This window comes from Epinephelus lanceolatus, chromosome 19 (genome assembly GCF_041903045.1).
Source record: "Epinephelus lanceolatus isolate andai-2023 chromosome 19, ASM4190304v1, whole genome shotgun sequence".
NCBI lineage: Eukaryota > Metazoa > Chordata > Actinopteri > Perciformes > Serranidae > Epinephelus > Epinephelus lanceolatus.
This window is the reverse complement of record NC_135752.1, coordinates 29042404-29061262: the sequence shown is the minus strand read 5'-3', so window position 1 is coordinate 29061262 and position 18859 is coordinate 29042404. Positions and strand designations below refer to the sequence as shown.

The following is an 18859-nucleotide window of genomic DNA, read 5'->3' as shown; positions in this document are numbered from 1 at the left end:
TTGTCATTTCTCAGCCAACAGGTCCACAATAAACCAAGACAGGTCTCAGTGTAGCGTAAAAGCAGAACTTCCAAGAGCATGGGGCATACCATTAAAATGCATGACCAGGAATGAGTGTTAAATCAACATGGAACAGAAGTTTGCAATGTTTGAAACACTTCAAAGAGTCAAAGCCAGTCTCGCCCTGGAGTGAAGTCTTTGTAGCTCAGTGAGGTAAACATCTCTCCACCTGAATTACCAGTTAACTAACCTGTAAGATCACTTCTAGTCTCTGCTCAATCTGAGACAGTGGAAGCTCACAGGGGCAACTTTAAGCTTAGAGCAACCTCTAGTGGTGAAAAACAGTCATGGAGCACAAATGTCTGGTCTGAGCCATTTAATAGAAGCTTTAAGAACAAGAATGTAAAATCAGGTTAAGAGTATTGCTGTACATTTTACACATTCACACATTAAGAAAACATCCCATTTTAAAAAAAGCTGCATCTATCCACTGGACCCTTTATATTGGTGACCATTTTAAAGCATGCCACTGTTTAAGATTTGCAGTCACTTGGCAGCTGTTTCATCAAGCTATAAAAATAACTTAGACTTACGTTTGTGACTTGGTACAAGTACAGTGTAGCAATATTGCATTTAAGGGTACCCAGTCATTTAGTCTGCAAGTTGAGAAACCGTTAACTGGAGTGTTAGCTGACTAGTTCTGTACCAACCACACTAATGGGAAACGGCAACAGTTTGACATGTGGTCAAGCTGGAGCAGTTATGTAGAGGAGAAAGCCGCCAGACCCACCTCAGCCTGTCAAGGGCCGTGACAGGAGCACCAAAGACTGTTGGCTTTCGCCATCTACCTGCCGGATGCAACTTCAAGAAGCTATGACTAAGAAATTAAAAACTTGTGGCATGTTTGAAAAGGGTCAGTGAAAGTATACACACGATTTCAGGTGGTTAAACATGCAACCACTGACATTGTCCTTGGCGTGTAGTTCGTTCAATCCCATTAAAACCTTTAAGTTACAACTGTACAAAATCAGCACACAGTGCCAAAAACATTGTCGTCTCACTGTGTGAGCTGCTTCGCAAGATCCTTTAGGACTGAAGACTTGAGCTGCGAGATGGTGGCGATCCTCATCTGCTTGGAAGTGGAGTATTTGCCTTTAATAGCCTGCAAGGAAGGAGAAAGGTCGAGTTAGACGTACAGAAAAAAAGATAACATTAAATTGGTTTACGATCTAGAGATCCAGCTTAGGAAGTTTTATCACTTACCATGTGCTTTGTCAGTCCGTCGTTCACCTTCACAACATTCTTGGCAATGTGTGCCATCACAGGAATCAAACTCTCTGCTGTGTAGTCCATGTAGTGCTGCAGTGTCACATCCTGAGGGGAGACATTTTACAGTTTCCATTAGAAAGACCTCAGCATTTTTTCCAGGTCAAGATTGGCCAAGTCAGTTTTATCAATTAATCAAACATCCCTCTTGGTCTAGCCTGGTCAATTTTGTAACATGTTTAACATAGCCTCTTGAGACCAGACGTTAAACTCACCCATTCGCCAGCGTCCAAGACCTTGAGGGTCAGAGCCAAAGCAGCACTTGCCATCATGGAAGGTGGGAAGTGAACCATCTCATAGTCAACCATGGTGAGCTCCAAGAGGTATTTTGCCAGAGTGTGTTGCTCAGCCGTTACCTGAGGGGAGACAAGTCAGGAATAGAAGTTAGCAGCTGTAGAGAAATTATGCCAAAGCTCTTTTAACGGTGTCACCAAATCTGCCACAAACCTCATAAATCTTTGAGGCCCTTCTGAGGAACTGCAGGGGAAGAGGGCGGCCTAGTTTGAACTTGAGCACCCGGAGGATTGTCATCTCCATGTCTCTGATCTGGGCGGTGGTGTAGGCCCGGTCCGTCACGTAGGCGAAGTCTGAGATCTCTGGAGGATACATCTCCTCGTATTTGGAAGCAAGGAACATGGCGGTCACGCCGACTAGCTGCAGCTGCTTCTTGGGGACAGGGTGGTCCTGTAGGAGGTGCAGTCAGATGCAGATTTAGAAACTGGCAAGTCAGAAGGTGTGAAGTTTAAGCCATACAGAGGCTGTGTTTCATATGCAGTCTGTTACCTGAAGGAAGCGGTCAATGATTCCCACAGTCATGTACATGGTCTCCTGCAGCAGACGGAACTTGAGGCTCACTTGCACGAGCCAGTCAATGAGAATGGCTCGCATGTTGCCAGTCACCTCCTGACCCTGCAGATATGTGGGTCTGACGTTCTGCTCAACCTGAAAAGACAGGAAACTGGTTAAAACCAAAAAGAGTGGGGGAGAATAGTAGATAATTTAGCCACAAAAGGAATTTGCTTGCCTCAAGCTGTCGGAGATACTTGTAGATGTCCTTCACATACTCGCTGCAGAGCATGGGGTTGTCATAGTCATCTGCATCCACATCCCTGACAGCAGTGTGGAGCATGACATCAGAAAATGCTTGGCAGAGGTCAGCGGGTGCACAGCCAGAGGTCTCCATTGGAGTGGGGGATGCTGGTTCAGGGATAACCTGGAACGGTGGAAATCCCAACATGAGTGCAAACAAACAGAAGCACCACACCCAGCAGTCTCATTTGTGTCTTAATGGTCAGATAGCCTTTGGCATGTAACTCACCTGCACCTCAGGCTCTGGTTTAACGGGAGCAACATTTTCTGGCTTTGGTTTTTCAACAATTGTTGCATTTTCAACTTGGGTGGTGGCTCTGGTCTTCTTGGTGGCCTCTGTCTTGATGTTCTAAAATGAAAAGGGTGGATTGTAGTCAAGTCAGAGCTGCTGTGGTGAATTTAAAATGGCAGCTTTAGTTTAAATTCCAACAAAAACAGGGAAAACTCTGGATTCCACTTTCTCAATGTATTTAATATCTTAAGGTTTACTAATTATTCAGAAGCCTGGTTAATATAAGCAGTAGATGCACCCCTGCTTACTCAAGTGGCTGCATTAGGAGCTAGCAATACTGGCACTGGGGTGCATTTTCACATTGGTTAACACTCTTTTGCTCCTTTAAAGTTACTTTAAAGGCCTTAAATGGGCACATTTGGTAATGGTTTTGCATATGAGGCTGTATATGCAACATGCAGACGTAAAATCCCCACAAATAGACCTCTTTCAAGTCTATTTTAAGTTATCAGCCCCACGAAGCTTTGTAAGGATTGCAAATGCATGCTTACAGTGGGTTTGCATTGTAGCACAATGAATTGACTTTAATAAGCTGAATTCATTGATTTTATTAAGTGGAGCTTTAATAATAGAGTCGCACTCTTACCTTTTTCTGTACTTCTTTGTTGACTGCGATGTTTCCGATTTCTCCCAGCGCAGCTCGAGGCTTGGTGGGCCCTGTGACCGAGCAGGCCTTTCCACCGAGGTCACTCCTGGTAGAGGCCAAGCGGTTCTGTAGAAAAATATTTTTAAAAGGCATTTATAATATATTGCATGTTATTATTTTTAAATAATTGCTTAGACTTTAGTCGAACTCCTATTGTGGAATTGTTGCGCGAGAGCACACCCCACAGCGAAGCACGAGGGCATTTAACACTGTAGTTATTTAAAATTAAAAAATACGATAAATACATTTCTTCCACAAGTTTTAACAACTATAAGTATCAAAAAGGAAATATAAAATTGTTAAAGTACGTACTCTGGTTACTCGGAGAGCCATTTCGATAGTTCGTTGCTTCAACAATAAAACGGCCAGTCGTAATGGAGACTGATGCAGCGTACTTCCAAGGTTCAGCGTCTTGGTTTAAATCCTCGCACGCTACAAGCTGATTCGCTGCGCCCTGAACGCTCCGAGCATCTGATTGGCTGAGCGCATCTGCTTCGAATGCGTTCCCCGGACAACCAGTGGTAACATGACGTAGTTTTTTTTTCTTCTCTTCCGTTTCCTGTTACGTGTTGCTATTTATTTTTCACACTTTTTAACACGCTTTTCTTTAATTTGAACTTGTTCTTAACATAAACTAATATATTAATGAGCACATTTAGATACTCAAAAATAGAAATAACAATAACTATACTGGCTTACGGTAAAAAAAAATAAATAATAAAATAAATTAAAAACAGTCGGAAGTTGACCCGTTTGCATCACGGTTTGCTTTTCTTTTCTTTTCTTTCTTTTTTTTTTGGATAAACCCAGATTTCACACATTTATTTAATTCATTTTAATCCAGCCAAACACAAGCACATACACATTAGAAATAAATGCCCATTGCGTTCTTAATTTCTATTTTAAATTTCTGATTTAAATGTTTCCTCTTGGACACTAGGACAACCAAAACTTTCCCAATTTAGAGTTATTCTGCTGTCAAACATATCTGCAAATTGCTCTACTTATTTTAATATAGGTAAAAGTATGCAGTTTGCAGCTCTATTTTGTGTTTAGTGGATCTGTATATTGGAGTTCTAACTTACAGAACTCAAAACTCAAGTTAACACAGCTTTTAAAGAGGGATCAGTCATGAAGTCATGAATGTTCTGGTGCTTATCATAAAAAATTAAAGTGTTTTTATTGTTATTGTTTTATTCTTTGAGAATTGTTTTTGTGTTTTACTATTTTGCTTGTATTTTCTTTGAGTTTGTGTATTTGTATAACAGCACAGCTATAGGAATGAACACTGTAAAAGAGCGTAGGCTATAAATGCTGTGGTATGTGGCATTAGTCCATGCTATATATTGTGTTATTATTATTCCTTCATTCATTTAGAGAAAGGGAAATTTTGACTGACATAATAAAAGTATCTAGCAGATCAGGTATCGGCAGATAGGCCTCCTAATTGTGCTTGGTTGTTTTTATTGCTCTTACTTACCATTTATCATATATTTTTCAACAAATATACATATAAATGGGTGTATATGTGACTGTGAGATTTATGCATTGAGCGAGTGTGTGTTGGTGCATGTGTAACATTTATATGCTGGTAATGGATTGCTCAAATAAAGTGTCCTTGTATAACATACAATGACAATAAAGGATCTATCTATCTATCTAGTGGGCTAATAAGGCTCAGGATAAACAAACAAACAAAAAACTGATCAGGACATGGGTACTTTTGCCTAAGCTCTGCAGCTTTTAAACAAAAAATACTAACAACATGCATTTAAAACAGAAGCACTTCGCTTTAAGGGCCCCTGACCCATTGGGCCCTCGAGCTTGTGCCCTGTGTAATCCATCCATGAATGATGGACCTATACTCTGAGGACTGTTCATCTCATTGACCTGTCCATAGTGAGATACAAATAAAACAAAGAACAAGGTCAGACATGGTGCCCTGGCAATTTTAAGCTGATTAATGAACGCACAGAAGTCTACAGGCAAGCTGGAGCTTACGAGGAGCATGTGAAGGCAACACATCCTATCAAACTTGTTGTCTCGGATCTACAGACAACACGGCTGCGGTGACCCTTCCTGATTACATGAACATTGATTTCTAACTAGACACCGAAGAAGGCTATGGTATAGTCTGTCTAGTCGGTCGAGGAAGCGGGTTTACTGCCTTGTAATAATAGCCTGAAATCTTTGATGGCTTCACTCCAACTCCGCTGCCTTCCAATCAGAGGATCACACTTTCCGTGACGTCCACCGGAAAAAGGAGAGGACGCAAACGCAGCACGTAAAACAAAACAGATGCCACCACAAATCAGCGACAGAGAGGACGTCAACCAAATTAGCTACCAGCTCTCCTAGGCGGAGTGGAGTCTTGTGTGAGAGGACTGGAGAGAGGCACACACAACGACCCACCTAGACGGCCCTAGTTAATATAGCTCCAAGATAAACTTATTCACTTCGCTGATCCAGAAAGTATCAAGAAAAAACGACGTTTCTCAGACACGGAAGGTAAGTTCACTACTGAAACCATAGCCAGCTAGCTTAAGTGGTTGGGAAGTTCCTGAAGTGGACGATAAAACAGTAACAAACAGTGTTAAAATCGTGTTTCAATCTAAAATTAATGTAGACGTTAATGTAAATGTGCATTCGAGGATTAAAGAAATGTTCCGTTTGGTTAACACGTGTCGGTGAAAACTTTTCTCAAACTGTGAGGTTGTAAATTAAGTACAACTTTAGCATTTTATACCAGCTAGCGACTAAACCAATATTATCACGATATTATCATGTTTTTCAACACCTAGTTGTCCACTAACTATAAATAAAGACGGTCTGTATTTAACGTGGCTAACGTTAATCTGCTAACAGCACCAACAGCGTTTAAATATCCATTAACTAACGTTACTCAACTGTATCTTGTTAGCTAACATACATCAATGTTTAACGGTTATTTTATGTCCCCGTTTAACAGTTTTTATTCACACGCTTATTTCCCGTGGTAATACTCCTAAAGTTACTTTATTATAAGTTATTGTCAAGTAACTTAGTTCGTCTCTGGTGGGAACAAAAACAAAGAACAGACAAAGGCAACAACAGTGTGCTAACAGTTTTCCGATTCGGCTAACATGTAGCATGCTAGCGTTAGCGAGATCACGAGAATCTGCTCACACGGTTGTTGTGGCTAACTACGGTTAGCTTACTAGCAAGCAAACTAAACCATACAGCACTAAACTGCGCTTTGTTTGCGTCGCTTGATTCAAGAAACTTTTATAACTCGACTCCGAGGTGGCGATATTCACCGTGCCGGGTGACTGTTGGCATAGTTTTTAAGAGAAAGGCGTTAGCAGCGGCTGTTAGCTTGCTAGCATGACTCAGTGGATTTGTAGAAGTGGTACGGCTGTGGCCCGGTGTTTGTCAGGAAGCAACTGAAGACTGCAGCCTACATAAATGGTATTGATTGCTTCGTTGAGCTCATCTAAGTAGAGATGGGGTTATTGGGCCTTGGGGTGAGTTTGATGTTAGCATGCTGCCACTATCACTAACTTGCATCTTGGGGTCAGTGAGTGATTTTGGCTTTTGTCTCAGTGATAAAAGTGCTCGACTCTTTATGCGATAAACGTTACAGGTGATGTGGTGATTTTTGTACCCATGTCAGGGTCTATTCCCACGAGTCCCCCTGCCTAACACAGTCTGAATTGTGTAGGATTTGGCAGCTCTGTTCTCACAATGTGTTTCCTCCCATGGGTTAGAAAGCTGAGGGTGATCTGAGGGGAAACCTGCTCTGATGAGGATACGCATTTTTGCATGATGCCAGCTCTGTTTACAGGGCACCCGAGGTTATCTATTAATAGACGTGTTTTTAGCCCTTACTGTATTGAGGTACCTCAGCAGTGTGCACCTCTGAGATCAGTGTCACATTGCACTCTTGTGACAGAGGAAAGCCGTCATACACAGATCCATGTGAGTCTGCATGAAGCACTGCAGTCTGCAGACACAAACACGTGAAGGTGCAGATTGCAGGGGTGTAGTGATGGCAGTGTGAGGGAGAGAAGGAGGCACCAGAACCTGAACTTAGTGAGGTGAATACTTCCCCTTTCGTTTCCCCCATGTGTTGCCGGTGACTATAAACAACCTTCTTCTCAAGAGATATCTTCATAACTTCCTTTAATGTAATCATGAGGCTGATGCAAGCTTATATTTACTTGATTAAGTTTGGTTAGAGAGGAGGGGACTCACTCAGTCTGTGTTCAAATAAGGAAGGAAGGAAGCAGTAATTATGTCAATAGCTTCACAATCTGGTTTTAAGACCTACATGTTTTTCCTCCCGCAGGCGCATTTGTGACAAAATAGGTATGTTAAAGCTTTTACAGTCAAAATGTAAACTCATCATCTCATTACCATTACAGCTGGAATGTTTTGATACTCATGCAGATACAAAAACCTAAAAGATTGGTATCAACAACAACATTGAAACTCTTTTAAAAGACTTTTTGATAATATAAGTGTTCCCTTATTTAACAAAAGGAGTCAGAGTTCTCAAAAGTCGAATGCCGTCTCAACACCAGAAGCCCAACAACATTTTTGCCCAAATAAAACAGGCTAAAATTTGTAACAAAGTCGCCTACTGTATTGCCAGGGCTTTAAACCACATCTCAGTCTTCATGAGATCAAGACTGCTGGTCACATACAATGCAAAAGACCAATCATTGAATCAAGATAGGTTATGATTCTTATCTCCAACTGTTATCTCATCATTGATGTTCCACATGTAGGTCATGTGATGGCACCTGAGCGGTCTCATCTGCTGATACAGAGAGTGAGATATGAGTTAAATGTTAAAAAAAATAATAAGTGGATTATTTGGTCAGTCTCTCCACTCTTTTACAGTGTTGTTTGACCTTGTGCAAAGTAGAATATAATGATGTGTTAATTGCATCAAGTAGCTCAGCAGCTAAATAAACCAGAGCCAGATGTGGTCATGTGTTAATAAAGAGTGATTAATTAATGATTGCTACCTGGTAATGCACAGTGTGATATGAATGTGTTAAGAGGAGTTGACTGTCACTTGTGTGATTTAGTTGGCAGGGGTGAAAATACACTGTCCTGACCTGTGAAACAGTTATTCATTTGTTTACTTGCATTTGCAAAATATGACAAAATCAAACCACAATATTTCCTGACTCTTAACCTGGGTATTAAAAGTTTGCTGTGAGTTTAGTTGAGTCACAATATACCCCAAACTCCAGGCAAGAGACACAGGTTAACAGATTGTTAACAAGCTTTACAAAGAGCCATCTGAATAGTATTGAACAGGTGGTTTTTTAAAAAAATGTTTTAGCCACTTGTGGGTATGTCTAAGTCTTTGTACAAAGTGATTTCACTCAGTAAATAGTTCTGGAGGTCTATTTATCATTAAGGCCAGGTTTCTTCTACTTTGTACCTTGGTTGTACCCACACAGACACTCATCACTCCAGCATGTGTCTTTGTTTGTCTCCTCTTGTCAGCTCACCAGGCGGCAGACATCGCTATGGCCCAGGAGACCAATCAGAGCCCAGTTCCTATGCTCTGTGCTAATGGCTGTGGTTTCTATGGCAACCCTAGGACTAATGGCATGTGCTCCGTGTGCCATAAGGAGCACCTGTCAAGGCAGAACAATGGAGGAGTCAGTACTTTGAGTACTGTGGGTAAGACCCGCTGTGTCCGTCACAGTTTTTTTTTGTTCCCATGTTTCCACGTGCACGCAGGACAAAACTCTCAGCCTTTGTATCTGACTGTAACATGCGGTGACATTTTCTCCCCCAGGCAGCAGCAGCGGCCCCACAGCTGAGGCTTCTGCCATCCAGAGGTTAGAGGCCACCTTGAATAATGCTGCAGCGGCTGCAGTCGCTGCTGCAGAGGTGGCAGCCGAGGCCGCTGCCTCTGCTGAGGCTGCTGCCGCAGAAGCTCTCAGGTGAGGGGAGCCATCAGGGTTTACTATACTGCCTTCAAACAAATCCTGTGATGTCACAGTTTTGAAATGGGAAGTGGAGGATGCAATATGTGCTCAGCTTCTAATGGCTGAAATACATGGAGCACACATATGACGCTTCATGATGTAGAGGCAGTGCTGGATTTTTTACCTGCTACACAGGCTCTGTCTCTGTTTTAAAATAATTTAAAACCAAGTTTACTAATTTTTTAGGCAATTCGTTATGGTTTTAAACCTGTTGGAGAGCTGCCGAACCTCCCGTAGAGGAAAAAAAATAAGCCAGCTGTGTAAAAATAGAGATGAGTAGTGTGTTGTGGCTTCTGTGGTCAGTGTAGCAGCTTCAGTTAATTATAAGGACCACTTTGCTGTGGGTATGCTGTGGTAGACATGTGGCACCATGTCCATGCCACAAGCATTTTGGCTGTAAGGGGGTTGAGTCCTGAGTACACTCCTGCTAGTTCTCAGCATCTTCCACAGGTTCTGGGATTTTTAATCACAATAACAAACATCATAATTTGCAAACTCAGTGCTTTCAAAATGTTTCCGCTTTAGAAAATCATGAATGCCACATTAGTGGCTCATTCATGTGGATTCTTCTTGTAAACACAACACTTTAAGGCACCATTAAATTTGTAATGATTACATCCTTGGTAGTATCTCATGAGTTTCTTCAGCAGATAAAGACAGTTGGATATATTGAAAATGTGGTTATGTAATTAATTTACTTTCCTGAAATATTAAGCTTTATTAATGTTCTGTTTATCTTTTGCAGTGGAGTTTCGACTGCCATTTCTGTAACACAACAGATGACTGAAATGAGCCTCTCCTGTGAGGAAAAAGGATCATCAGCAAGCAAAGTAGAGCTCACAGAACCAGGTGGGTTGGCTTTAGTGGGTACGTCGTCCATCAGTGTGATGGAGTAAAATGTACTACATTAAAATACATTAACATTGCGATATAGAATTACATTCATGCATAAGGGGTGGGTGTGTGTGGTTTAGTCAGATAAATACTTATAATGATGTGCAACACTGCTGTGTGGGTTGGTAAGAGATACTTTACTGAATTAAGTGTTTTATTTGTGCGTCTCCAGTGTTGACTCAACCCACATCCTCAGCCTCTCATCCCTCCACTGCTGGCAGTGAGGAGTCCAGAGCTCCAGAGCCCACCAAACCCAAAAAGAATCGCTGCTTTATGTGCCGCAAAAAGGTTGGCCTTACAGGTAAGAAGGGACACAGATAGCACGTTTAATGTCATTAGAGAATATCACAGATTTGTCGGCGTTCTGTTTGGTCAAGCTTAAGCTGTAAACAATCATTTACCATCCCTGTTATATATTGGCTGATCTCGTCCTCTGCTTGGAGTGTAGGGCTCTCCCAGACCTCATTGTCTCCCCATTTATCCTTGTTTGAGTTAGCCGTTAACTGCTGCTAACTGCTTTTTAAATCTCCAGCTGGTGGACACACGTCAGCAAAATGTCAGAGCTGTCCCGTTGTTGCGGCTCGCACCTTTTACACAGACATTGATTTGGCTCCATACTACCTCTGCTGCCAACTCAAAAGCAGAACAACTCTGTCCCCTCATTCTGTATTCGTACCTTTTAGACAGAGCAGCAAGGAGGAATAACGTCGAACAGTCTTGTCTTAAACAGGAAGTGTAAAAGGGGTTATTGATTTCTAGGAGCCTCTTGTTAGAGTAGTTTCGTCGCCGGTTTGATTTCAGCTGGGGGCTTTTGTTCCGTGTTATCCCCCTCTTAACCCTCAATTTTTGTCTACCTCTTCACTGTCAAACTGTACAGTAAAGGCAAGAATACCCCCAAAAAACCTTTAAAAAGTCAATGATATCAGATTTAAAGTTTTCTCAGAAGCTTAAGTACCTATTTTGTGGGCTTTACAGAACGTTCTTGCCTGAAAGATCCTGCAAAAGGTTACAGTTAGGTCCAGTATCTAAGTGTTTTTACCTCAAAATGTTGATATATGCCTCTACTACTCACTTCACATTATGTCGCATGTGTCCCAGGATGTCTACAGTCAGGGACTGTTTAGCCGCTGTAAGCGCTTGTTTTTGATTTGACTCGATTTGTCCTCTGCTGTGGCATTCCAGGTTTTGACTGCCGCTGTGGGAATCTGTTCTGCGGAATCCACCGTTATTCCGATAAGCACAACTGTCCGTACGACTACAAAGCTGAAGCTGCTGACAAGATCCGCAAAGAGAACCCCGTGGTTGTCGCTGACAAGATCCAGAGAATATGAAGAGGACTCTCAGTTTGACTGTGAACACTGAGAGCGATCGGCTTTAAAAAGAAAAATGGACTCGAGCCCAGCCTTCTGCCCGAAGGACCTGTTTTTGTTTTTTGTTTTTTCTCCTCGTTTGTTACACGTTCAAGACTTTTCCCCCAGTGCATGAAAGTTCACTTATATTTTCAGCTTTGGTTCTTGTTTTTGTGTGAGTTTAACACTTTTGGAGGGTTGTAAATGAGGATGGGGGGAGGGGTCCGTATCTTTGGAGATTACTGAAGAAAAAGTCATTAGTATTTTAGAAGATGCTGTCGATGGCTGTGCAGGCTGTCGCGCGATCCCGCTGAGATCGCCTGAACTCTGCCTGGAAAGAGCCCAGACACATGGGCCTATTTGGACTCTCAGACTTTTACTGCTGTTGGCTGATGGCGCCACCTCAGCCGTGCTTGCTCTCTGCTGGCTTGAGTAGCAAAATGGATGATTGTCTGTTTCTGTTTGTGGCCTCCGCTTAACTCTGTGAGGTCAGAGTTTAACCCTCCTTAGTCGTCAGAATTTGCGTCCCGGTGAGTTTTTATCAACCTGAAATGCTTCTCTGTGCCGCCAGAGTCACATCCACCCCGCCCCTCCCCCTCCCTCGTCAACACACAGCTCAGACATATTACTAGAGAGACTTTGAAAAAGAGACTTTAGCCCTTTCTTGCCGGCTCATACTCCTGCCCTGCTGTGTGTGCGGCACTTGACACACTGTGGTTTGACAGTTTGCTTTGTTCTTCTTCTGTTGACATTTGGCTGAATGCTGTGACCCGTACTGTGCCAGAGATCTGGAGAGCAGACATGTGGACTTCCTGCTTTTCAGGTCTTTAAAACCATCCACTGAAGTCACACAAGGATACAAATCACCTGACTGTTTGTTTCCTTTTTTTTTTCCCCCCCAGAAAAGTGTGTATGCCGTGTGTTGTTGTATGACAAGTAGCCTAAACTTGTATTAATGTTTTGCCTTTGGAAGGGTTTAGCTCCACTAATATTTTCATCTTTTACTTCACTATTGAATGTTTTCCTTGATATTTTTTAATGTGAGCTGACAGTCACAGTGTTGGGAGTGTTGGAGTGTTGCATACTGTGTGTATCAAACACAAGTATGTGTGTTTGTGGGTGTAAATGTGGATGGCTGGTGTGTATGAGGTTGAGTGGTCGTGTGCCATAGCGACTTAGAGCTGTGGTCGTAGGTTATTAATCATTTTCAGTTTTTGAATTTTCTGGCTGCTTAACCTGTGTTTCGTTTTTTTACCCTTTTAGTTATGCAAGTTTGTACAAACATCTTTATTTATATACTGCAGTGCGCGTAATCTTCCAATAATAAAGAATAATTGTAATGATGTAAATAAATTATGTTCACAAATATAAAATCCAAGAGCTGCTTGGCCTTCATTCCTGAACATTTGACCTCTGTTTTATGATTCTACTTTATCACAAAGGGATAGTTCGGGTCTTTTGAAGTGGGGTGATACAAGATACTTACCCAAAGTCAATATGTTGCATACAGTAAATGACAATCGGCATGTCATGAATTTGGAGAAGCAGACTGTAGAGTACTGGCATTCAAGATAAGTTATGTACTTTAGAGAAAAGTCTCACAGCTTAACATTGCAGCAGACGGCCCTCTCTGATGGGGAAGTTGGTAAAGTTTCAGTTCCCCTTTTACGCTCTTGTCAAAACCACCAGACCCCATTGAGAAAAACGGTAATTTTAGCTTGCCTAACATGGGAACTGCTGGTCTACTGCTGCCTCGATAAGTGACTTTGTGTTATTGTGTGACTTTGGTGAATCAGAACTAGCCCTTTAAAGCCAAGCGCTGTGTCTGCAGTGATGCTGGCGCTGTGCAGGACCCTCAGCTCCCTCTTCACCATAACGGTCCTGCACAGCGCCAGCATCACTGCAGACACAGCGATGCTGGCGCTGTGCAGGACCGTCATGGTGAAGAGGGAGCTGAGCCGAAAGGCAAAACTTTCGACTTACTGGTCCATCTACGTCCCAACCCTCACCTATGGTCATGAGCTCTGGGTAATGACTAAAAGAATGATGTCAGGGACACAAGCAGCCAAAATGAGTTTCCTCTGTGAGGTGGCTGGGCTCAGCCTTAGAGATAGGGCAAGGAGCTCAGACATCCAGAGGGAGCTCGGAGTAGAGCCGCTGCTCCTTTGCATCGAAAAGGTCAGTTGAGGTGGTTCGGGCATCTGATCAGGATGCCTCCTGGGTGCCTCCTGCTGGAGATGTCCCTGACACATTCCACTGGTAGGAGGCCCCGGGGCAGACCCAGAACACGCTGGAGGGATTACATATCTCATCTGGCCTGGGAACACCTTGGGGTCCCCCAGGAGGAGTTGGAAAGTGTTGCTGGGGAGAGGGACGTCTGGAATCCTTGCTCAGCCTACTGCCCCCGTGACCCGGCTTTGGGTATGCAGTTGAAAATGGATGTATGGATATAACGGCTTCTGTCAGACAGCAAAGTAAAGCAGTGAAAAATAAATAATAATATATATTGTTTGAGAATGTCCAGTGTTAAAATATATTTTCTCTGCATATGTATGTGAAACATTTTCAACAGGTTCAGATGTTCAGCGCAGCATCCAGCTGACAGGTCCAGGCTGCTGACAGTCAGGTCATCCAGTGTGTTTCCATGTGACTCGTGTCTCTGCAGGGAAACAGGATCTGCTGCAGTGAGCGTGGCCTCGGGTCACGTGACACCTGCTCCCCTGCCTCACCATGAGCACTGTATGATTCAATACACACTCACACACGTGCAGAGTACACTCATTCATCAACATGAGTAGCGCATGATGTCATGAGCACTTCAGTTCCTCAGCCACTCAGCCCCCTGCTCCCCCGCCTTTACAGTAAACGCTGACCACGCAGAGCTTTTATCTTTTCACTGCTTACGTACAGAAACATTCAGCTCTGGTTCTGTGTCAAACCCTTTTGTGTCAATCATTTTTATTATTACCTATTATTAATATAGCATTCTCTTGGTGTTCCCCCTCTGATGTTCCTTGTTCAAAATCTTGTGCGCGTACAATGATTTTAATTTGCCATTTGAAATCTCTTCAGAAAATGTGCCTACTTGGGCATAGAAGTGACAAAGCAATACTCCTCTCTCTTCCAGGCAAACGTCCCCCCTCTAATCAACAGATTACGGACTAGATTAGCATTTTGGGACACTGCCAATTTCTTTATTTGGGAGAATCAATGCCTTAAGATGATTTTCCTCCCACAGATATTAAATTTATTTCAAAACATTCCTTTTTTCTTTAAAAAAAAAATCATGTTTTCAAGCACTTAGACTGCTTAATAGTTCCCTTTGTGGGGATACAAATCCCAAAGAATAAGTAAAAAACATCTCTGTAGGCCTTAACTTGGTGGAGGATTAGCGCTCCCAAACTTTAGCATCAGTGATTCGGACCTTTACCTTCAAGCTGGACACATCAACACCACTGTCTAATTAGTGAAAACCAGAGTAGGATGACTGCCAACTGTAGTCCATAGGCGCAATCCTACTAGCCCCAACTACAGTTAACAAGTTATATTACAATAACCCTATTATACATAAGATAATTCGCACCTGGAAGCAAATTAGGTCTAATTTCGTCTTAAACCTGTATCCCTTGTACTGCCCATTACCAGAAATCCCACCTTTGTCCCCTCCAACCTAGACACAGCCTTCCCTACTATATAGAAGGTGCCTTTGCTTCATTGATTCAACAACAGAGGAAATATGGACTGGAGAATAATAACTTTTCGCTATCTACAAGTTTGAGATGACATACGGAAATATTTAAAAGATTTTGAAAATGAAACAAATCAAAAAAAGATGATTGTCTGAAACTGTCATCAAATGAAAGTAAGTATTTTCCCCCCCCATTTGCAATACTACTACAATACTGCCAGTTTATTCCATCATGTATATTTCATTAACTATATCCGTCCATTCTTTTATTGTAGGGGGTCAGAAAGCCGCCAGTGTCTTGTGAAGGTTTTCTCACCAGCGGATATCAAAACCCAGAAGTTTTAGTTGAAGTGTCCAGGTTGAAAGTCAGATTTTTCTTTAAATAAAAGTATACAATAGAAAGTATCTAGTATTTTGTGCATCTCAGACCTAAACTGTCTTATTACAGGACACTCCCAAAATATATCCGTGTTTGCATCCCTGGCTCCCGCACAATCTCCAGCACTTGGGAGCGTTTCCTGTAGCGTGTGCATAAAACCCTGATATAATCTGGATATATTATCTTTGTTAAACTCTGACATGTAGGATCCTAAAACTACTTTCAGCACTGGGTCATTCAGATCTGAACAAAAAAACTCACAATCTTACTGACTCTTATTTGATATCATTTAAAGTTTTGGATTCTTCTGTGCTCATCTGCTCAATATCTATTGGACAGCTAGTTTATTTAGTAACACACAGCCAAGCTACAGTAGTTATTGCTTAGTATATACAGTTAAGTATGTCAATTTACTTTTTATTTTATCTAGGGAATAGCCACTAGGGGGCACAACAGACATACAATCCCATTTTCCATTATGTAGAATAACAGCATAAGTCCAAACACTGATGCACTGTCAGACATATTGTGCAGCTATTGTGACACTCTGTATTAATAAATGTATATTGCTTATACAGACAAAGTTACATTCTTATATTTATTTATTAATTACATTCACAGTTGGTTAATGTTCACAGTTATGACTGTATATAATTGCAACAGACAAAAATATAACGTAGCATTTATTAGTTTAAGTTTTGTTTCCTGTCAGAATCATTATTTAGTCCTTATGTCATACACACGCACACACACACACTTTCTTGCCGTGCCACAGATGTGCAGTAATAAGGCAGCATCCCTAAGACTTGATCCATTAACTTTTAATTGCTCATGCATCTTTGATGGTGGTCATGCATGAAATATTGATTTAAAAAACATCAGATAGGTTTTTAGATGTGTAGTTGTTTAGAAAATTGTGTCAAGTTCACAAATGGGTCCAGATTTGAAGAGAAAATGGTGAATGTCCTGCTGTTTGGTTAGTTTTTGTAAACAGAACCATCACTCAGGGCATTTGGCCTTTTATAGACTAAATAGTAGGTTAATTAAATAATAATTATAATAATAGTAATAATAATAATAATCAACAATCTGTCAACGCAGATGATGACTATCTCTAATATGAAAGAGGTTGCTTGTAGTTATTAACCCACAGATAATTATCACCAACTCTGAACTTTCCCTCAGCTCTGTGGAGCTTTTCATCTTCTCTTAACTCATTGTTTTGGTTCACTCTCACAGCTCTCATCAGTTTTCAGTGAGCTTTAAAAAGTCAAAGGAAAAGGAATATTGAATATGACAGTTACTACGTGGACATAAACACGACTCCAAATGAATGTTAACGTTGCTCTGTATCTTCTGGATGTGTAAATACGCGACACTTTGCTAACAAGCGTGCATATCATCTCAAAAGGTGATAATATAGGTCAGTGTTGTATTTAATGCACACTCTGTTTCATGTGTTTTGCCCTCTTGTGGGGACGCTATTGGTTTACTGCATTAAAGGAATACCTCATCCGTGAAATGATCATTGTACATCTGTTATTCACCCTGTGGTATGTTGAATTCTTGGAGGAAACTTTTTCTTGCATGCCTCTACGATGAATAAAGAATGCAAAAATGAATTTAAGTCATAGGCAACTGTGTTTAAAAACAGCGAAACAATATCAAAACATCTGTTTAAAAACTTGCATACTATACTTGTGCAGTATAATCCAAGACTCATTTATCTAGTCGTATACTCAGTGCTTCCCAAACAGGCAGCCCTTTCCAATGGGGAACTGAACTAGAAGTAAAACTTATCTATGCTCTCTTTAAAGCCAGACTCCATTGACAAAACCAGTAATTCTACTTCGCTAAACATGGGAGCTTTTGGTCTACCACTGCTTTGATCAATAGATTGTAATATTGTATAGTTACCCTTATAGCCCCAAAGTGACACGATAATGTCAACTAACTAAGGGGCTGTGCACATGCTGTGTCTTCAGTTTCCTAGAAAACGCATGGTCGGGCACTGAGTGCTACTCGTGTGCCTTTTCTGTGCCAGCTTTCAAGAGCGCAGCAGCAGGTTGCATCTGAAGCTGCTAAGCAACTTTAACAAGCACCATATTATAGCCTATTTACCTGAAATCCTGAGTGCAGAGCTGATCTTCTTCTAGCTGCTGTTTGTAAGTGTGTAGGCCTAAAATATTGTCCATGAGACAGATGTAAGTCTCAAGGTAGCCCTGCACTAAAATGATCAACTTCTTTTCCATATTTACCACAAACTGATATTTATGGATGAAAGGAAAGATAACTGTCGGTTGTGATTGGTTGGTCCTCCTCACATGACATGCGGTGCATGCTGCTGTGCTTCAGAAGTTGAACTCAGTTTTTCCCAGGGCACAGTGGTGACCGTGTTAAGTTTGAGCACACCTGCTGCACATCTACATTGAAAACAATGAATTTGAGGATGCAAAAAACATGGCATGTGTATGGCCCTTAACCAATCGAGGTAGCGATAGACCAGATGCTCCTGTGTTCACTGACCCACTTTTGAAACACGACCCACCAGTTGGGAACCACTGCTTTAAAACATGTCATCTAAATGTATTAACTTACGGTAGCTTGTAATGGCCAATAAATTATGATGATCTATGATAATCTGTGTGTTTATGCTCACCAAAACCAAGATTTGCAGAAGTACGTAAGGATCTAAATATGTTAAACTTATTACGACAGGTGTATCACCTCGAGCACACTCATCTGTCTCCCAGCACAAGTCTAGAAGGTGTGATCCGTGTCTCACCTGTGGGAATTGCCAACCGTGTAATGGAATCATTTTGGATGTGAAAAATGAGCTCCACTCTATTATTTAATGAGGCTGTGAGGTGTTTCTCTGCACAGTTTCCAGCTCTGCACACACAGTTAGCTGCTGTCAGTCTCCGCTGCAGGTTGGCTACACCTGCTGGGTTTCCATTTAAAACGTCTAAACAGAACAATACTGCAACTGCAAGGTCATCTCTGGGTATTTACTGTTTGCCTAATGAGGCTCGCATAGAGAAACCTATACCTTCATTAAATCTTTAGGGCGTCTGGTCTTCTTCTGGTGTGTCTGTGTGTGTCTGTGTGTGTAGTCTCCAATAACAAGATGAGTGAGAGTGTCTACAGGCACTTCATTTGATGTGCTCCTTTGGTCATTTAGGAACTACAAAATGAAGCCTAGA

The 18859-nt window shown here is 41.7% G+C and overlaps 2 protein-coding genes across 2 annotated transcripts; one reads left to right on the top strand and one right to left on the bottom strand.

Annotated features, from left to right (window-relative positions):
- Window positions 1-361: 361 nt before the first annotated feature.
- Window positions 362-3816, bottom strand: ccnb1 (cyclin B1). Its single transcript, XM_033646227.2, has 9 exons — window positions 3666-3816; window positions 3294-3419; window positions 2645-2764; window positions 2351-2539; window positions 2110-2268; window positions 1774-2010; window positions 1542-1682; window positions 1264-1374; window positions 362-1162 (listed from the first exon to the last, which is right to left on the bottom strand). Exons 1-9 carry the CDS (start codon window positions 3684-3686, stop codon window positions 1058-1060), a joined length of 1209 nt encoding a protein of 402 aa, XP_033502118.1. The 5' UTR covers window positions 3687-3816; the 3' UTR covers window positions 362-1057.
- A 1817-nt stretch (window positions 3817-5633) lies between these two features.
- Window positions 5634-12962, top strand: LOC117269764 (AN1-type zinc finger protein 5-like). Its single transcript, XM_033647052.2, has 6 exons — window positions 5634-5861; window positions 8856-9035; window positions 9154-9301; window positions 10092-10195; window positions 10413-10541; window positions 11423-12962. The coding sequence occupies exons 2-6, from the start codon at window positions 8879-8881 to the stop codon at window positions 11569-11571; spliced, it is 687 nt and encodes a 228-aa protein (XP_033502943.1). The 5' UTR covers window positions 5634-5861; window positions 8856-8878; the 3' UTR covers window positions 11572-12962.
- The last annotated feature ends 5897 nt before the right edge of the window (window positions 12963-18859 follow it).